The sequence below is a fragment of the Kryptolebias marmoratus genome, linkage group LG7 (genome assembly GCF_001649575.2).
Source record: "Kryptolebias marmoratus isolate JLee-2015 linkage group LG7, ASM164957v2, whole genome shotgun sequence".
NCBI classification, from domain to species: Eukaryota; Metazoa; Chordata; class Actinopteri; order Cyprinodontiformes; family Rivulidae; genus Kryptolebias; species Kryptolebias marmoratus.
Window position 1 is genome coordinate 24,121,490 of NC_051436.1, and position 16,391 is coordinate 24,137,880.

General features: G+C 38.5%; 1 protein-coding gene across 1 annotated transcript; it reads left to right on the forward strand.

Annotated features, from left to right (window-relative positions):
• Positions 1-3,082: 3,082 nt before the first annotated feature.
• On the forward strand, positions 3,083-9,008 carry gpr185b (G protein-coupled receptor 185 b). Its single transcript, XM_017434046.3, has 2 exons — positions 3,083-3,454; positions 6,449-9,008. The coding sequence occupies exon 2, from the start codon at positions 6,451-6,453 to the stop codon at positions 7,510-7,512; it is 1,062 nt and encodes a 353-aa protein (XP_017289535.1). The 5' UTR covers positions 3,083-3,454; positions 6,449-6,450; the 3' UTR covers positions 7,513-9,008.
• Positions 9,009-16,391: the final 7,383 nt, after the last annotated feature.

Sequence of the window (16,391 nt, forward strand, 5' to 3'; positions counted from 1 at the left end):
GCTAGAGTTCAGGTTAGACGCTGAGGCGGAGAATCTAACCCAGTAGGTTTGATGCTCCAGCGAAGGTCTGATCACCGCCTGCTGCTTAAATCCTGGCTGGTCTCATCAGTGGTATGAGGAACACCTGTGGAACAATAATTAGTGGCGCCGCCTAGAGGGCGGAACCAAAACCCAGATCCTCACACTTTATACATGGTGACATATAAAGTACCACACCATAGAAAAGCTATGTGTGTGTGTATGTGTGTGCATAATGGTGCACATGCTCTTCCATGAGTTGATGCAGCAGGATATCCAGCAGCTCTGAAGTTGCATAAGCACCATCCCTGCTTGGAGCTGGACTGAATTGGCTGCTTGGTGTATATGAAGGGTGGAACATGCCACAGATTACTGGCAAAGGAAATCCTTGATAATTTCAGCACTGTGGAGAAGTACATCACAGCTAAATGTCTGTGAAAACATTTATTCAGCATATGAAAAAATACATATATGACTAAAAAATAAGCTACAATTTAAATTTAACTAAGAATAATGCTTCAAGACTGTTTTTCAGCTTTACCTGTCCCTACTAGATAAACCTATTGAATTCTGTTGCTTCTTTTTTCTCACTAAATCTGATTTCTATTTTCTGTTAATGATTAAATATTTGGCTGTTTTTATAACTACTGCAAAGACATCTATCCATTTTCTTTACCTATTGTTTCCATTCCAGGTTGTGGGAAACTGGTGCCTATCTCCAGCAGTCACTGTGAGAGAGGTGGGGGACACCCTGGACAGGCCACAAGTCCATCACAAGGACACTAGGAGACAAACAAGAGAAACAAGCATTCACACTATCACTCACATTTAGGATAATGTTAGGTTACCAATTACCCTAGCATACATGTTTTTGGTGTGTGGCAAGAATCCAGAGTACCCAGGGAGTACCAGCACATACACGTAGAGAACATTCAACCAGGAGGCAAACCTGCAACCTTCTTGTTGTGAGGTGACAGCACTAACCACTGCATCACAGTGCCATTTTTTTTTTTTGGTTTTTCCTTAGTTCTAATTAAGAAATACAAATAAATAAATCCCACGCTTTAAAGCCCATTACTTTTTATATTATATAATAACTATGAAGTGCACTTTTGACTGAAGTGCACCCATGTAGGGTATAGCTAAGCCAGCACCCTGGTACAGCTGAAGAAGAGACTGGTATTTATCATTTTTTATTCTTATTTAACAACTCTCTTTCAAAAACCACATACGGTGTAAAAAGAATGCTACATTAAAGGGGACCTATTATGCTTCCTTGAACAAGTTAGGATATGTCTGTGGGCTATACAAAACATGTTCTTAACTTTAATACACAAAATCAGATATTGAGATTTCACCTGATCAGTTCTGCCTGTTTTGAGCTCATTTTAGAATGAGAGGTTTTAGAGCTATGTCAGCTGCTCCCCCCCCAACTCAGTGTCCTGTCTCAAAACATAAAAACTCCCTTAAATTATTAAAACTCTGAGGATTCTGACTTTGGGACAGTGGTAGCTGAAAAGTGTCCGAACAGCCGCCTGGTACAGATCAGTTTTATTTTTTTTCCAACTTTTTTTTTTTTTTAATGTAGTTCTAATGTTAGTTTAAACAAACCTGCTGTGACAGCTGACCTGTTCAAACTACAACTTTCTTTGACAATATCGCAGGGACATTGCCATCAAAAATAAAATGAATCCACGCAGCTCTGTGCTCCCTTACTGGGAGAACATGCAGATGTTATATATTGCAGCCAACAACAGAACATTTTCCTTTTCCAGCAAACATTGTTCAGCGGTAAAACCAGGAGAACAAATGTGATGGTATTCTTGTAATGAAGTGGGTGGAACTCCACATGGGTTGCTAGATGAGGGACTGGGCTCGGCTTGGGGTTGCTAGGTAACGGGATTGTGATGCAATAATCCTGAGGTTTTTGAAACGGGTCATTTTGTAGACACCAGAACACATTTACTTATTATCAAAAAACAGCTGGGTTGTTCTTTTTTGCATTTGGACTGTTTCTAGAAGCAGTAGATACCCAAATGGAAGTACAAAAACATGCAAGAAGTGAATTTTGCACAATAGGTCCCCTTTAACTAATAATGATTCTCCACACTTTTGTATGACACGGTTTGTTTAATTTGGTTGCTGTTTTCTCATCTAAACATGTGTTGCTACGCAAATGTATGTGAGCTAAGCATAGATGTTGGTGTCCAGCCACTGCTAAATGGATCCTAGAAGTTCACCAAGAGTTGAGTAAACTTTTGGACCAACTTCACGCACTGCAGCACTGATCATGTGAACTAAATACCATACACATGTACATACAAATATACATATGTCTGTCTGTTGCTGTGGCTGAATGTATGCAGAAAAGTTCAGCCAAATAAAACACCCTTTGCAAAACCGTTTTTGCGTGGAGCATGCAGTACACGTACACATGAACTGGTTTTCAAGTGCTCATCAAACTTTGGTGTCTTCTGTGCCCCTTTAGAACTGCCACATTCTACCCTTCATACACCAACCCAGGTTGAAGCTGGTCTGAATTGCGTGTGTCCCAGTGGCGTCACTAGGCCTGTTTTAGGGGGGCTTCAGCTTCAGCCCCCCTAAAATGTTTTCAAGCCCCCCTAAATAATTTTGGTGTCAAAAATTTTTTTTTTTTTTTTTGGTTGTTAAAACTGTAAACATATTTCCTGTTTGTTGATGTTCTGAATAAAAATATAATTGGTTGCTTAAAACATTTACACAGTAAGGTGTCTGTTAAATGTGTCCAAAAATGTGGAAAAGCAACTCAGGTTTTGTTAGCTGTTTGAGAAATTTTGTTCTCGCCCACTACGTTTGCTCACATCCTGTGCATCTCCTGGGGGCTAAGCCCCCCTTGTCCTTAAAACCTAGTGACGCCCCTGGTGTGTCCTACCGCGCGGGAACCTATTGTATGTTTGTGTTTTGAAAAAATAGTAAATTCTGCCCTGTTAAGAGAGTTCTATCTTTTATTGATGACAGTTTTTGTTTTTTGTTTTGTTTTGTTTTACTTTAACCGTATTAATGTTGGTAACACTAAAAATAAGCCTTCATGTTGATAAAACTGGTGAAAATCGTGCGTGGAGTTGTTCTCGGTGAAGGTGAACGTGTGAACCCCGCTCTCCCTCTCACCGTGATTCACACGGTGACTGTAGGTGCGGAGACTTCTGACGTCAGACGAGCAGAATGACACGCGCGTCCAATGAGGGGCCGATGATGTGCAGCGCGAGGACGGAGCTGCCGACAGAAGGCTAATAACCATGCCAACCGAGGAATATATCGCGCGCTAAGGCTGACTGGGGAGAAAAAAATAGTGGAGAAGGGGGACACCCTGGACAAAGAGGAAAATAAACACAACTTCACAATCAAAAAAGAAGGACGAACTCTTTCATTCACGGGGGGAGAAGAAGACAAGAAGCTGGTAATTTTATCTCTTTTTTGTTGTGTGTCCATGGCGTGGTCTACTTTCTGTAGGACCCCTCCTTCCCTGTTCGGTTCGGGGAAGACTGCACTACTGCAGCTGAGTAAAACCTGCCCCAGGTAGCCTCTCTTTTCTCACGTAAAACACAGCAGGCAGAGCAGACCGGTACCTCCTCTGAAAGCTGCAGGGATGTGCGTTGCTCTGTGCGGGTGACCTTCCTTTGCAGTCATTGATGGTGTGAGCGCGTGGGGGATCATGAAAGAGCGATGGGGGGTGAGGGAAGGGTGTGTGTGTTTATGAATGAAGCTCCCAAATCCTTTTTTCTGAGGTAAAATTAGCACCAGACTCCATTTTCTCTGTCTGCGGTCAGCTGCAGCAACATAACGTGGATCAGATTCTGAATTAACTCGCCTCTAAATTCAAATGTGCACGCGCACGCACGCGTGCCTGTCTGGCAGCTATCACTGCACCGTGCCCCAGGACGTCATGCACCATTTTTAGAGAGGCTCTAAAAATAGATTTAGGTGATGATGATGATGGTTTTGACTGTTAGAAAAATCAACATCGTCATTGTCCAGCAGCAGCTTGGTAAGAACGAGACCGTCGACTTCAACAGCTCAAGTTTGGTTAGTTCTGTTGCCCATCTTGTGTCTGTTTTGTACAACCGAGTGGCTTATGGCATGCAGATAAAAAAGTGGGGAGAAAGATTTTTTCTGTGTTTCTGAGTTCAGAAATTCAAGTCGAAATGTTAAAAAAAAGTCAAAATAGTGAGGAAAGACGCAATTTTATTTTCAGAACAAAGGATAAAATGATAGAGAAAGAAGTTGAAACGCTATTCTGAGAAAATAAGTCGAATTGTTATGAAAATATGTGAACATGTTTTAAATAAAAAGTTGAAATCATATTTTTTTACAAAAATGTTAAAATGTCCAGAATGAACTTTAAATATTATTTCAAGCATAAATCTAAAATGTTGAGAAAAAAGGTCAAAATAGTCTTTAATTTACTGTCTAAGCCTGAAGGAACAACCATGTTTTATTATAGTATGTCTATTATGGAAATTAGTCATTGGCCAAATCTAGCATAATGTAACAGTCTCTCTGAATTGTTGTGCAAAGTCCCAGTTTAATAAAAAATAAAGTATAAATTAAATAAACTCCTGAATCCTGAATTCTATTTTATTACATCTGTAGTTGAGATATGGGGGAGCCTTTATCAATAAACTACAAAAAAACACATTTGAACCAGTCTGATGTGCAGTCTTCATTTTTCCTGATGCAGTGGAACTCACAGAACTTTTTTCAATTCTTCACAATAAGTGTCAGACTTAGGTTTGAAACAGAAACACTATTTTGATGCTTTTTAAAACATTTCTACTTTTTCCTGGAAATGCTTTTTCAACGTTAATCTCAACTTTATTCTCAACATTTTGACTTCATTCTTGAAACTCCAAAACAACTTTTTTTCCCCTAAATATTCATAATAGGCTGTTGTAGTTTTGCCTTACAGCTAAAATGGAGGGAATACCCTTGTCACCCTTGTATTCGTCCACACTTGTTGCCTGTGAGAGTTGTGAAGGGGAGCTGTATGCTAAAAAAATGATCAAGTGCATGGCTCTTTCATTCCTGTTGCGATTTTCCCCCTTTCTTCTCATTTACTTAATTTTCTCCGTCTTTTCTTTTTGTTTTTTCACATGTATTTTTGTCATTTTTGCTTTAATCTGATTAACTCAATCGCTCCTATCATTATCATGTTTCAAATATAGCTGGGGAAAATATATTTAAGCATAATCTTCTCTTAAACAACCAGCTCTCATTGCTGTACCATGCAATGAAAATAATCACACCCTGAAAAATGGTAAACTATGTAACCTAGACATGTAGGGACAGATGGAAATAGTAACATGTACAAAAAATGATTTCAGAATTCAAAATAGTTTTGTTGTGAAGTGAAATTTGTTTTGTTTTTATGCAACATGTGTCAATGAAATTTCACATTTTCTGTACATGAATTTAGATATTGCAGTGAATTTGTGATATACAAATTACTGATTGTTGTTTTGTTTTTATGTGAATACAATGACAAAACACCCCCCAAAAAATCATGATATAAATATTTTTGTTCAGAGTTATGTTCATGAGATTGGAACATGATTACAAAAATAACAGCAACAACAACAAAAACTGTAGAAATGTTCAAAGTTCATTGTTCTCTAAAAGTCTGTGGGATCATCAGATTAGGTCATTATTTTGATACTTTCATAAACTTTGGGTCAAACTCATTTGCTTAAACCATTATCTGCTTACAACAAAACGAAATGTTTGTATTTTTGTTTGGATATCATAAAGTTTGTTTAAATTTGCCCAAATTTCTAATCAATTCCCCTAAATTTTCATAATTGCTATGGAAAGATTGGAATTTGGAATATTTTCATAATTCCTCAGTTTAATTTCCTATAGAAAGATTATGAATAGTTTCTGTAAATTTACCAGAAATGTTCAGCCCCTTTGGAACCCTAGAGTTATGTAATTATATTTTCAATAATTTTGTTATCATTTGCTGTTTAAATTTTTATATGTTTCTAACAGTTTTGGCAAAGTTCATATGATCTGATTCGGTACTATCTTACTGGACTATGACTGCTGGCAATGAATAACAAACACTGTTTGTGGAGGAGTTATCAAAACATTTCAATTTCCTTTGAGCCTTGCTCTTGTGTTGCTGGAATTTTTAACCTGTTCAAAAGATTTGCGCAACAAATTTTCTCTTAAATATATATATATATATATATATATATATATATATATATATATGCAATCTCCCAGCAAATTGGCCTAAATTTTACCACTAGCCTGTGAAAATTTGTTGTGCAGCATGAATCCAAGTGACCAACATTTACAGCCCAGAGAGATACTATCTCAAATTTGTTCTCTTTCTTCTTTGAATCTCTTTTCTTCAATCATTTCTTCAACTTTTCTTCCCTCTTCTCTGCAGCTATGATTCTCTCCCTGGCTGCCGCAGCAGCTATGAGTAGCGGCAGCGGTAACAGCTTCAACTCTTCCTTCCCCCTTGATTCCTTCGACTCGTCCACCTCCTGGAGCGAGGATCCTTCTAACTCCTCTGAGCCAGTCGTACGGACTCTGACTCCTGACCTCCAGCCAGCGACCACCACTGTCACCATCCAGGAAGTCAACCCCTGGGATATTGCCCTGTGTGTAACAGGAACGCTCATATCATGTGAGAATGCTCTGGTTATTGCTGTGCTGTTCTACACACCAGCGCTTCGTGCTCCGATGTTCATCTTGATTGGATCGCTGGCAGTGGCAGATCTTCTTGCTGGGGTGGGCCTCATCTTGAACTTTGTCTTCACCTATTTAATCGACAGCTCGATGGAGTTTGTGACACTGTTGTCAGTTGGACTGCTTATCTCAGCCTTCTCAGCCTCTGTCCTCAACATCCTCGCCATCACAGTTGACCGGTACCTGTCGCTGTACAATGCCCTGACCTACCACACCGAGCGGACAGTAACCTTCACCTACATGATGGTGATCTTCATCTGGGTGTCGTGCCTCACGCTTGGCTTGCTACCGGTGCTTGGATGGAACTGCCTTAAGGACGAGTCCAAGTGCAGCATCTGCCGGCCCGTCACAAAAAACAATGCTGTAGTGCTCGCCGTTACCTTCCTCCTGGTCTTTGCCCTGATGATGCAACTCTACCTTCAGATCTGCAAAATTGCATTCCGCCATGCGCAGCAGATTGCAGTGCAGCACCAGTTCGTGGCCATCTCCACCACCAAAGGGGTCTCCACGCTGTCGGCAATCCTGTGTGCCTTCGGGGCTTGCTGGCTGCCATTTGCCATGTACTCCATTGTGGCTGACTCCAGCTACCCTGTAATATATACCTACGCCACAGTTCTCCCGGCCACCTGCTGCTCAGTTATCAACCCTGTCATCTATGCTTTCCGAAACCCAGACATCCAGAAGTCGTTGTGGATGGCGTGTTGTGGCTGCGTCCCATCCAGCCTCTCTCTAAGACCCAGGACCTCCAGTGACGTGTAGCAGCGAAAGATGGTATCGGCATGATGCTAGTCACAGATTCAGGGCTGTAGAAAGGAGACAGGAGACAGAAAACGGTTAGAAGAAATGTAGAGGGTTACTGCTCTCATCATATTAAGGCTGGAAGACTGCTGCTGCTGAAGAACTGTGAGATAGCCACAGTGGAACAGGCACTAACAGATGACTGAGAGGAGGAAGGGTACACAGTCAAAGAAGATCATCGAAACAACTAACCGAGCGATGGAGGCGACAAGAAACCAACTGCAAAAGCAGGGTTTAAGGTATTTTCATCGTGGCAGAGTGGTGTTTCAGATCATTTGTAAAACTCCCCTTCCTTAGGGTGAGAGGAGCGAGGCCTGCTTCTCAAGAGTAGCATATATCTGAAGATTTAGGAGAAAACAAATGTACAAAATCTCCAGAGGATGCTTTGGATGGTTATGCAATCAGAAGGTGTGAAATGGTCTTAAATACTGTATGTGTCTTTACTGATGTCTTTAAAATGAAATACTATGAGCTAAATTTACAAAGTGAATGACCTTAAGCATTCTCAATGAGCTATATTTGTAGTCCTCTGGTAAATAAAAAAACATTACTGCAACAGCCATGTTCCCTTTATCTGGAGCTGATTAAGTAGGTAAAATGCAGATGGAGTGGTTTAATCAACTCTTTTAGTAAAACCACATTCTGTTCTTATCACTACAAAGCCCGTTATGGATTCCACCAACAGCACAACTGCCATTCAGCTATCTAATATACCGTCCTCTGTTCAAACATTAAACAAAATCTTCTTCAGCAGCCTCCTAATGCAGATTTTAGAAAGGGAGTTTCCATATTTAGACTGGCATGTGCCATCGTCCTTGGTGGGATAAAATCAAATCTTCTCTGCGTCGGAGGAAAAATAGGTTTCTCAGCTGCTGGGCCGTGACTGAGAAGCAGAGAGCTGAATTCAGCACCAAGGACAGCTTCACTGCAGAGCACTGCTACCCTGGGAATGCTCTTGGCTGTAGTGGGGGTGGGGGTCTGGAAAGTAGGTTATGCAGTTCTCTACACTATCTTGATAGGGGAATGTGGAATGGGGGGTTTAAAGGACAATTTCAGTTTGATCTGAGTTTTTCTGATTTTTTTTCACTGTTAATTGATGGAAATTATGGATTGGGAATAACAACACTTGGCCACCTTAAGCAAAACAAGGCTCCTGGCATCAGTGAGGAGAAATCAGCAAGGGGATTTTTTTTTTTACAGGCGAAGAAAAGGACGTGTATTTATGAACCTCTGTATACCACTGTTTAAGCAAAGTGCCTCTAAATTTAGAGACAGCCCCGTTGCTCAGCTGAGAATACATTAGTTATCCTGATCACAATCCATACTGAAAACCTTTTTTCTTAGCATGAATTGAGATGAAACAGCTATCTGGGATGTAGTTCTGTTCTAATTAAATAGAATAGAATAGTCTCTTTGTGGCCCTGCGATGGACTTGCGACCTGTCCAGGGTGTCCCCCCGCCTCTCGCACAGTGACTGCTGGAGATAGGCACCAGCTCCCCGCGACCCGAAATGGAGAAGCGGGTAAAGAAAATGGATGGATGGATGGTTTTATGCCAATGCTAAACAAAATATATGTCCATTCAAAGCCCTTTATAAGCTGAGGGACACAAGAATCATCCAAAAATTGTAGTAGCATCTGGTTTAATTTCCTCTGATCTGTGCTGTATGGCTTTCATTGTTATTTCCCTGCTCACAGCCTGTCAGTGGTTTGTTTTCTCTTCACACTCTCAGTTTGCCTTGAAGCAGTGCAGCTATGCCCCCACTCCCCATCCCCACCCCTACCCCCCTGGAAGGGTCAGCGGGTTAATGAGAACTAAGAGAGGCGAGGTGACATGGCGTGAAATGGAAACGCCAGGCAATATGTACTTCACCCAAACTTAGGTCACATCCAGCCCCTCCAATCAGAATAGTTTTATCCCACTGAAAAGGTATCATGTAAGTTAATTAATTTTATTAATAACTCAGCACCGTGGAAGTTGTTTGAGCTGCAGAGGAAGAAATGGGTTTAAGAGTTAATTCTGTCCAACCTTTAGCTGCATTTAAATGATCTGCTGAGATAGTTCTTTCTCTCAAGCTCCTCTGCACAACCTCAGAGAGAGTTGCAATGACTAAGCTATTGGCACGCTACTAATATACGTGTGTATGTGGGAGGTGTGCTGGCTTTGGAAAAATCTGTATAGGCTGTAGCTTCAAACTAAAGGAGAAAAAAATTACTTCAAAAAAGCTGTTTGTGCAACAACGGGGAGGGCTTTAAATTCTGTTTTCTACCAAATAAGTCACATTATTGAAAACAAAGAACTTTTAAAAATAGCACACAGGAGAGGCAGTTAATAAACAAATCTTTTTTTGAGTGTATAAATCAAACTTTAGAGTGGAATTGTTTTATACTTTTTCTTGGCAGGAAAAATACAATCAGTTGTTTTGGCAGCCATTGTTAACAAAACAACAGCTGCTCAAGTTTCTGTCTTTTCTATCTAATCTTTTTTTGAGGTTTATTTCTGTGTTTAGTTTTTGTTTTGGGTGTGTTTGAAACAAAATCTTCTTTGCAATAAAGCCTAACTGAATTTTCCTGTGTACAAATCGAGAAGCAGAGAAGAAAGAAGGAAAGTGGTTGACTTTAAATGATTTGCTAACCAACACTAACAAATATTTCATAGCAAAAAATACTGGATTTTAAAAAACAGATTTTTTTTCCTGAATGCATTTAAGAAAAAGTGAGTCATTGGAGTAGGACAAGCTTAAATATGACTGACCTTCTTGTTTATGAATTCTACAAACAAAAATCTTGCAACAACATGTACATTAGGTTTTATTGGCAGACATTTTGAGTTACTCTAAACAACTCACTAAATTTAAGATTTAAAATAAAAAAAAAATAGATTTATAAGATCAACCAGTCACCAGTCAATAAAGCTTTGACCACCGTGCTTGCTCTCTCTTTAGCTTGAATGCTACATTGATTGGACATCCTAATGGTAAATTATTGACGTCAATATTTAGGTAAAAAACACTGAATTACTCAGAGGTTGAAACCAAGACATGGATGTAGATTGGTGATTTTGAGAAGTTTAGTGGTAAAAGTAAACAGTCATTGAGAGTTAATTGAATCCTTTTCATGTCAGAAACTGATGCAGAAAGTTCCTCTGTTTGCATACTGAAGTGTGAGGCCAATAGTCACTTGTCTTTGGAAATGCTAGATGGGACATGCAAAGTGGTTATAAACTGGATTAAATTTGTGTCACACTTTGTTGTCACTGTTTCTAAAATATGGCCATTTATGCCAGGCTTATACAGTTTGAATTCGGTGTTGATCTATATACAATGTTAATATACTCCTTTTGATGTTGGCTCTGCAAAAGCTGAAAAACTACAGTATAATTGAAACAATGAAAAAGAAGTTTTGTGGTTTGTTTTACCCACTGAATGTACTGTAGCACAATCATATCATGCAATCAATGGCCAAACATAAAAAAATTTAGATTAGGTCATTTGAAAATCAGCATGAGATTTTAGCTTGACCCAAACTGTAAGCTAGTGCTATTTTTTCAAGACTAGAAAGCCAGAGAATCTAAATCTAAACTAAATGAACTTCTGCCAACTTCATTATGATTTAACAATCTTATGTTGGATTACAAACTTCTCCACAATACATTTGCAGAATTTTTTTCACAAGTAGACTTAGGCCTCATTTGAACTAACGGAAAGTCTTTTCTTTGTTTATGTATTTTTTTCCATTCACGTTATATTAAAAATGCTGAAATACTTATACCACATCACTAGGTAGTGAGAATGTCCACATTAATGATATTAAAATAAAGAAAAAAGAATGTGCTTAGATTAGAGATTATCCTAAAACAACCATATCTTTTGTTCCCCCTTTATTACCCATTTTAGCACACAATCAAAGTTTAATTACAACAGTATAAGGAAAAAAAGACAGACGCTGAAAGTCTGCTGAAATGGCTTCATTGTTGTTTTGGTTTCTAGAGCACAAAGTGATAGTGGACACGCATGAATTAGGCTACTACATCAGTGTTTCTGAAAACATACATATATAGATTAAGTCTAGATGTATCAACCAAATATAGAGTTCTTAATAATCACTTTAGAAAGTGTTTTAAAAAGTCAGTTTTTTGACACTCGTTTCCACACGTTTATGTGGATGTGAGGTGCAAATGGATGAGACAAATATCTGGAGTAGTGCAGGCAGAGCCTTCTATGTTTTGATTGTTCGTCTCTTCAGTGCCTTAAGTAAAAAGCTTGTTTAGTGTTCTGTTGTCTTTTTGACCCATGCATAAAATGAAATTATATATAGCTTTTATAAGAGTTACAAGTTCTGTTTGTATGGAAGCAGAAGGAAATTAAAAAAGAACATTGTACCTAGGTAGTGTTAGCAAGTTGTTGGCTAGGAAACATAATGAAGCCACAACATTTTAAACTTTTATAATCAAGTCAGTCTCATAGGAATTTGTTAAACATGTAATCATGAATTTATGATTTATGTTGCTGCACATCTAATAAACTGAAAAGCCATTTGCACAAACACTAATTTCTAGTCAATTGCTTATTGATTCCAGATTTAGCCTGGTTTGAACAAATGATATTTAGTTTTCTTCATCAAAGAACAAGAAAGTACAAGGCTGGAGGTTGTGGCCTCCATTGATTGATCAAGCTTAGACACAAATCCAAATCCTTCTTTTCTAGCTAGATAAAAAAATGTGTTGTTCCCATATGATAAGTGAAAGTTGGAAGGTACTTGGAAGACTTGACAAGCTTGGATCTATAGTAATTATGTTTTTACTACTTCCAAAAAGACATTTCTTTAATACAGAAAGTCTACAGAGGTTAGTACAGAAACTTTACAGATTTTCTGTATTAAGCCACAAACTCGACGATAACTAGGGTTCTACCAAACCAAAACCACAGCCACTTAGATACCATCAATTCAGGTTACTTAGAAGTATGCCTTCACAAGAAGAATACCATGTGAATTTTTAACTATGACAAAACATTCTTTCTAGCAGCATTATTGGATCTAAAAATTGAGTTTTATGTTTGGTAATGTTACAGAAACAAAACTGAAAGTTGACAGATTGCTCCTTACAGCAAAGATTCCTGTTTGTTGTTGGAAAAAAGAACGTATTGGCTCTTCACCTTTGTAGAAATGCAATCAAGTGATATTATGTGAAAGTAGCATTTCTTGAAGAAATGCATATTGCTTGCTGCCTTAGATGCCAGACCTTTAAACAAAGACCTTATGTGATCTGTTACCTATCAGAGTATGCAGTGGGGATGAATCTCAACTACTGCCACAACAAATTTTAGCTCAAAATCAGTACAAAATGACAGCGTTTTAGTCATTTTTGTGTTTGCTAAGGTTGATTAGCTGTGGCAGCCATCTTGAATTGGGTTGACCTAAAAAACAAATCAGTTATAGATATACATCTAATGATTACTTTTTGAGAGTTTCATTTATATTTGTTCTCTGGTTCATGTGATATTTTGCTAACAAACAGTCAGACAAACAGTCTTGAGCTTCATCAACTATCCTTCATTTAAATTGAAATCTTTCTTTCAAAACTTTAGAGCTACAGTACATAACATTCCACAGGGGTAAAGTAAACTCAAACTTCTGATCCAAGTTTGCTACAGATCATAAACCCAAAAGTGAAACCTGTGCTGTGCTGAGCTATGTTTTAAAATGACATCCCATCTGGCATGTCCATCAAGTGGTTGTTTTAATGGTTAAAAACACTCATCTGTGAATATGCCACCACTCAATCAACCATTCCTGGAGCGGGAGTGGAGCGACCACTCACTGTGTGTGTTAATGTGTGTGTGTGTACGTTCTCCACTCAGAATCAAAGCCAATTGTAATGAACCATAAGTCAAGCACTGTAAAACAAAAACAATTTTTTTTTTTTTGTCAGATGCTATACAGGACTACAGTTTGTTTAAAAAAAACAAAAGCAAAATAAATACAGTATAAGTGAATGTGTTATGTTTCTTATGCAAAGCTGTACAGAAATGTATATTTTTGTAATATTCATCATCAGGGCATGAGTTACATGATGTGTTGCTGCTGAAAGAGTGTGGGGACGTTTCTTCCTGTTCTTCTGTGTTCTTCCTATTTACAAATCTGAAACAAGTTTATTTATTTATTGTTTTGGGGGGAGGGGTAAAAACGTTGTGTTGCATTTGCTGAAAAAGTTCCATATTTTTGTACCTAGTAGTGTCTTATTTTTGATTTGTGTACATACTTACCTGTTTGCCAGGGGGTTACTCTCATCAAAGTTTGAGTCAGTAAATCTGCAATTAGTTAACGTTCTTGAAGGAATGCATATCGCCCGCCACCTTTCATGTCAGAGTTTCAGATGTAGTTACCGTCATTTTAATCAAACCTTGAAAATGTTGTTAGGTGCTATCTCACGCTACATAGCAAGCTCTCGTGTGATCTATTAGCTCTCAAGATATGTGTAGTGGATCAGGACTACCATATGATACTCTAACTTAATATTATAAGGAATTTTCAAGAATATACTTTACCAATAAAAGACAAAATTTGTCTTTTAGAGTTTTATTACAAAATTAGAAATGAATGTAAAAAATCAGCAAACCCTCAATATAATAAACACAACAAAAATAAACAATGGAAATTTTGAATTAATATTTTGACTTTTAGTATCAAGTAATAACTCTGAATATTCTGAACCTGATTTAAAACAGTTAATTTGCCTTTAATAAGATTTTAATACAAAATTAAAATATGCCAAAAAAGGGACCTATTATGCTTCCTTGAACAAGTCAGGATAGGTCTGTAGGCTATACAAAACATGTTCATTAAATCCAATACACAAAATCATTCTCGGATACTGAGATTTCACCTGATCAGTTCTGCCTGCTTTGAGCTCATTTCAGAATGAGCGGTTTTAGGGCCATGTCACTTTTATGCAAATAAGATGCTGTTGGCCACGCCCCCCCAACTCACTGTCCCATCTCAAAACAAAACCTCACTGAAGGATTAAATGCTGCAGATCTGACCCACATTTATATACTCTGAGGATTCTGACTTTGGGACAGGGGCACTTTAACGGTTCCAAACCAACCTTTGTCAAGTAGGAGGGCGGCAGTAAGTGGGTCGGGACAGCGGCAATATAGACACGTTCTATATTTCACCTGACAACAAAACATTTTCCTTTTCCAGCAGACATTGTTCAGCGGTAAAACCAGCAGAACTAAGGTGATGGTCTTCTTGTAATGAAGTGGGTGGAGTTCCACTTGGGTTGCTAGGTGAGGGGCTGGGCTTGGTTTGGGGTTGCTAGGTAACGGTGATTGTGATGCTACAATCCCAAGGTTTTTGAAACAGGTTGTTTTGCTGACACCAGAAAACATTTACTTTTTGCTAAAAAATGGCTGGGTGGTTTTATTTGTACTTAAAGTACAGTGAATACCCAAATGAAAGTACAAAAACATGCAAAAAGTATTTGCATAATAGTACCCCCTTAAAAAAATGTTAATTATTGTCCCAGATTGTCAGATTATTCAAAAAGTGTCAATTTAGAAAATGAACAATGGTTTATCAACTTGCATCATCTTATAAATTCCTAACCAGACTGACATTGCATTTCTTATCACAAGATAAGAAGCTAGTGCCTTTCTGTGGAACAACTGGACCGGGGTAGGTCTCCCTGGAAACAATGCTGTGTAGATGTAGTGTCTCTGATTCGGTCCATGGAAGAACGGAAGGACCCAAGAGTCAATCGAGGATTAGTTGGGGTCAGCATCTTGTCCAAAAGGTCACCAAAGATGGTTAAGGTGATGGTGGTGAGGCAGGTCTGGAGCTGTCAGCTGATGTAGTTAGGAGTCAGCGGGTGACACAGAATTGGAGCATATCATTACTGGACATATCTCTTAAACTTACAAATAGTCCTTTTTAGCTTTTGTTAGATTTTGTTTTTCTCTTACTCTCCTGCTGGACTTTACAAAAACAAAGCTAGAAAAAAACGTATGCTGTGAACTTTGGTTAACAAAAATATATGACAAGGGAAGGCCATCACTAGATGGACACAAAGCGAACTGAATTGATAAACAACGGAGCAGAGCCAAAGTCTCGCTCCGCTGTTATCAAAAGACTAGCTGTCACAACATAGGCAGACACTCAGATTCTGACTAGGTTGGCAACTTTGAGGTCTGCATAAATGGAGCTCATCTCATACTGTTATCATAAAGTTTTGGAATCACTGACCTAAACTACTATACAGTCTCCTATAAGACAAAATAAATAGTTTGATAAACCATTTGACTAATTTCTTATTAGATAAATGCACACATAAAAATTATCAGCATTTATTTCATTCACATTTTAAAAGATTTCACAATAAAATGAACAGATTTAATTTCTGCAAAAACAATTTTATGCAACTTTGAAGAAGCCCAAATATTCTATCCCTACTGATTTATGTCTGAGAGTAAATCCTATGAATGCAAACACTTAAAACATACCAAGGACTGTCATGAAAAAATTAACTTCTATACAGAACAGAGGTCATAAAGGGAGGGGATGTCTCAATGCTACATATCCCATACTTGGATTTAAGACCTGTCCGAAGGCCTCTGAATCACAACAAACAGGATACAAGAGTTGCAAAAGAAAAATGGTGTTGTCACTAATGACACCCAGGTAACCATTAGGAATTCCAACTTGAAAAACACAGAGGGTTGGAGTCTGATGACACTTCTGTATCTGCTACAGCAGTGTTTCTCAACCTTTTTTGGGCCAGCGCCCCCCTATCCATTATCAAGGCCTCTTACCGCCCCCCTCCCACCCCCCACCCTTTTT

What these genes read in the sequence shown, in the direction of transcription:
- gpr185b (XM_017434046.3), top strand. Translation starts at nt 6,451, where the DNA reads ATGATTCTCTCCCTGGCTGCCGCAGCAGCTATGAGTAGCGGCAGCGGT.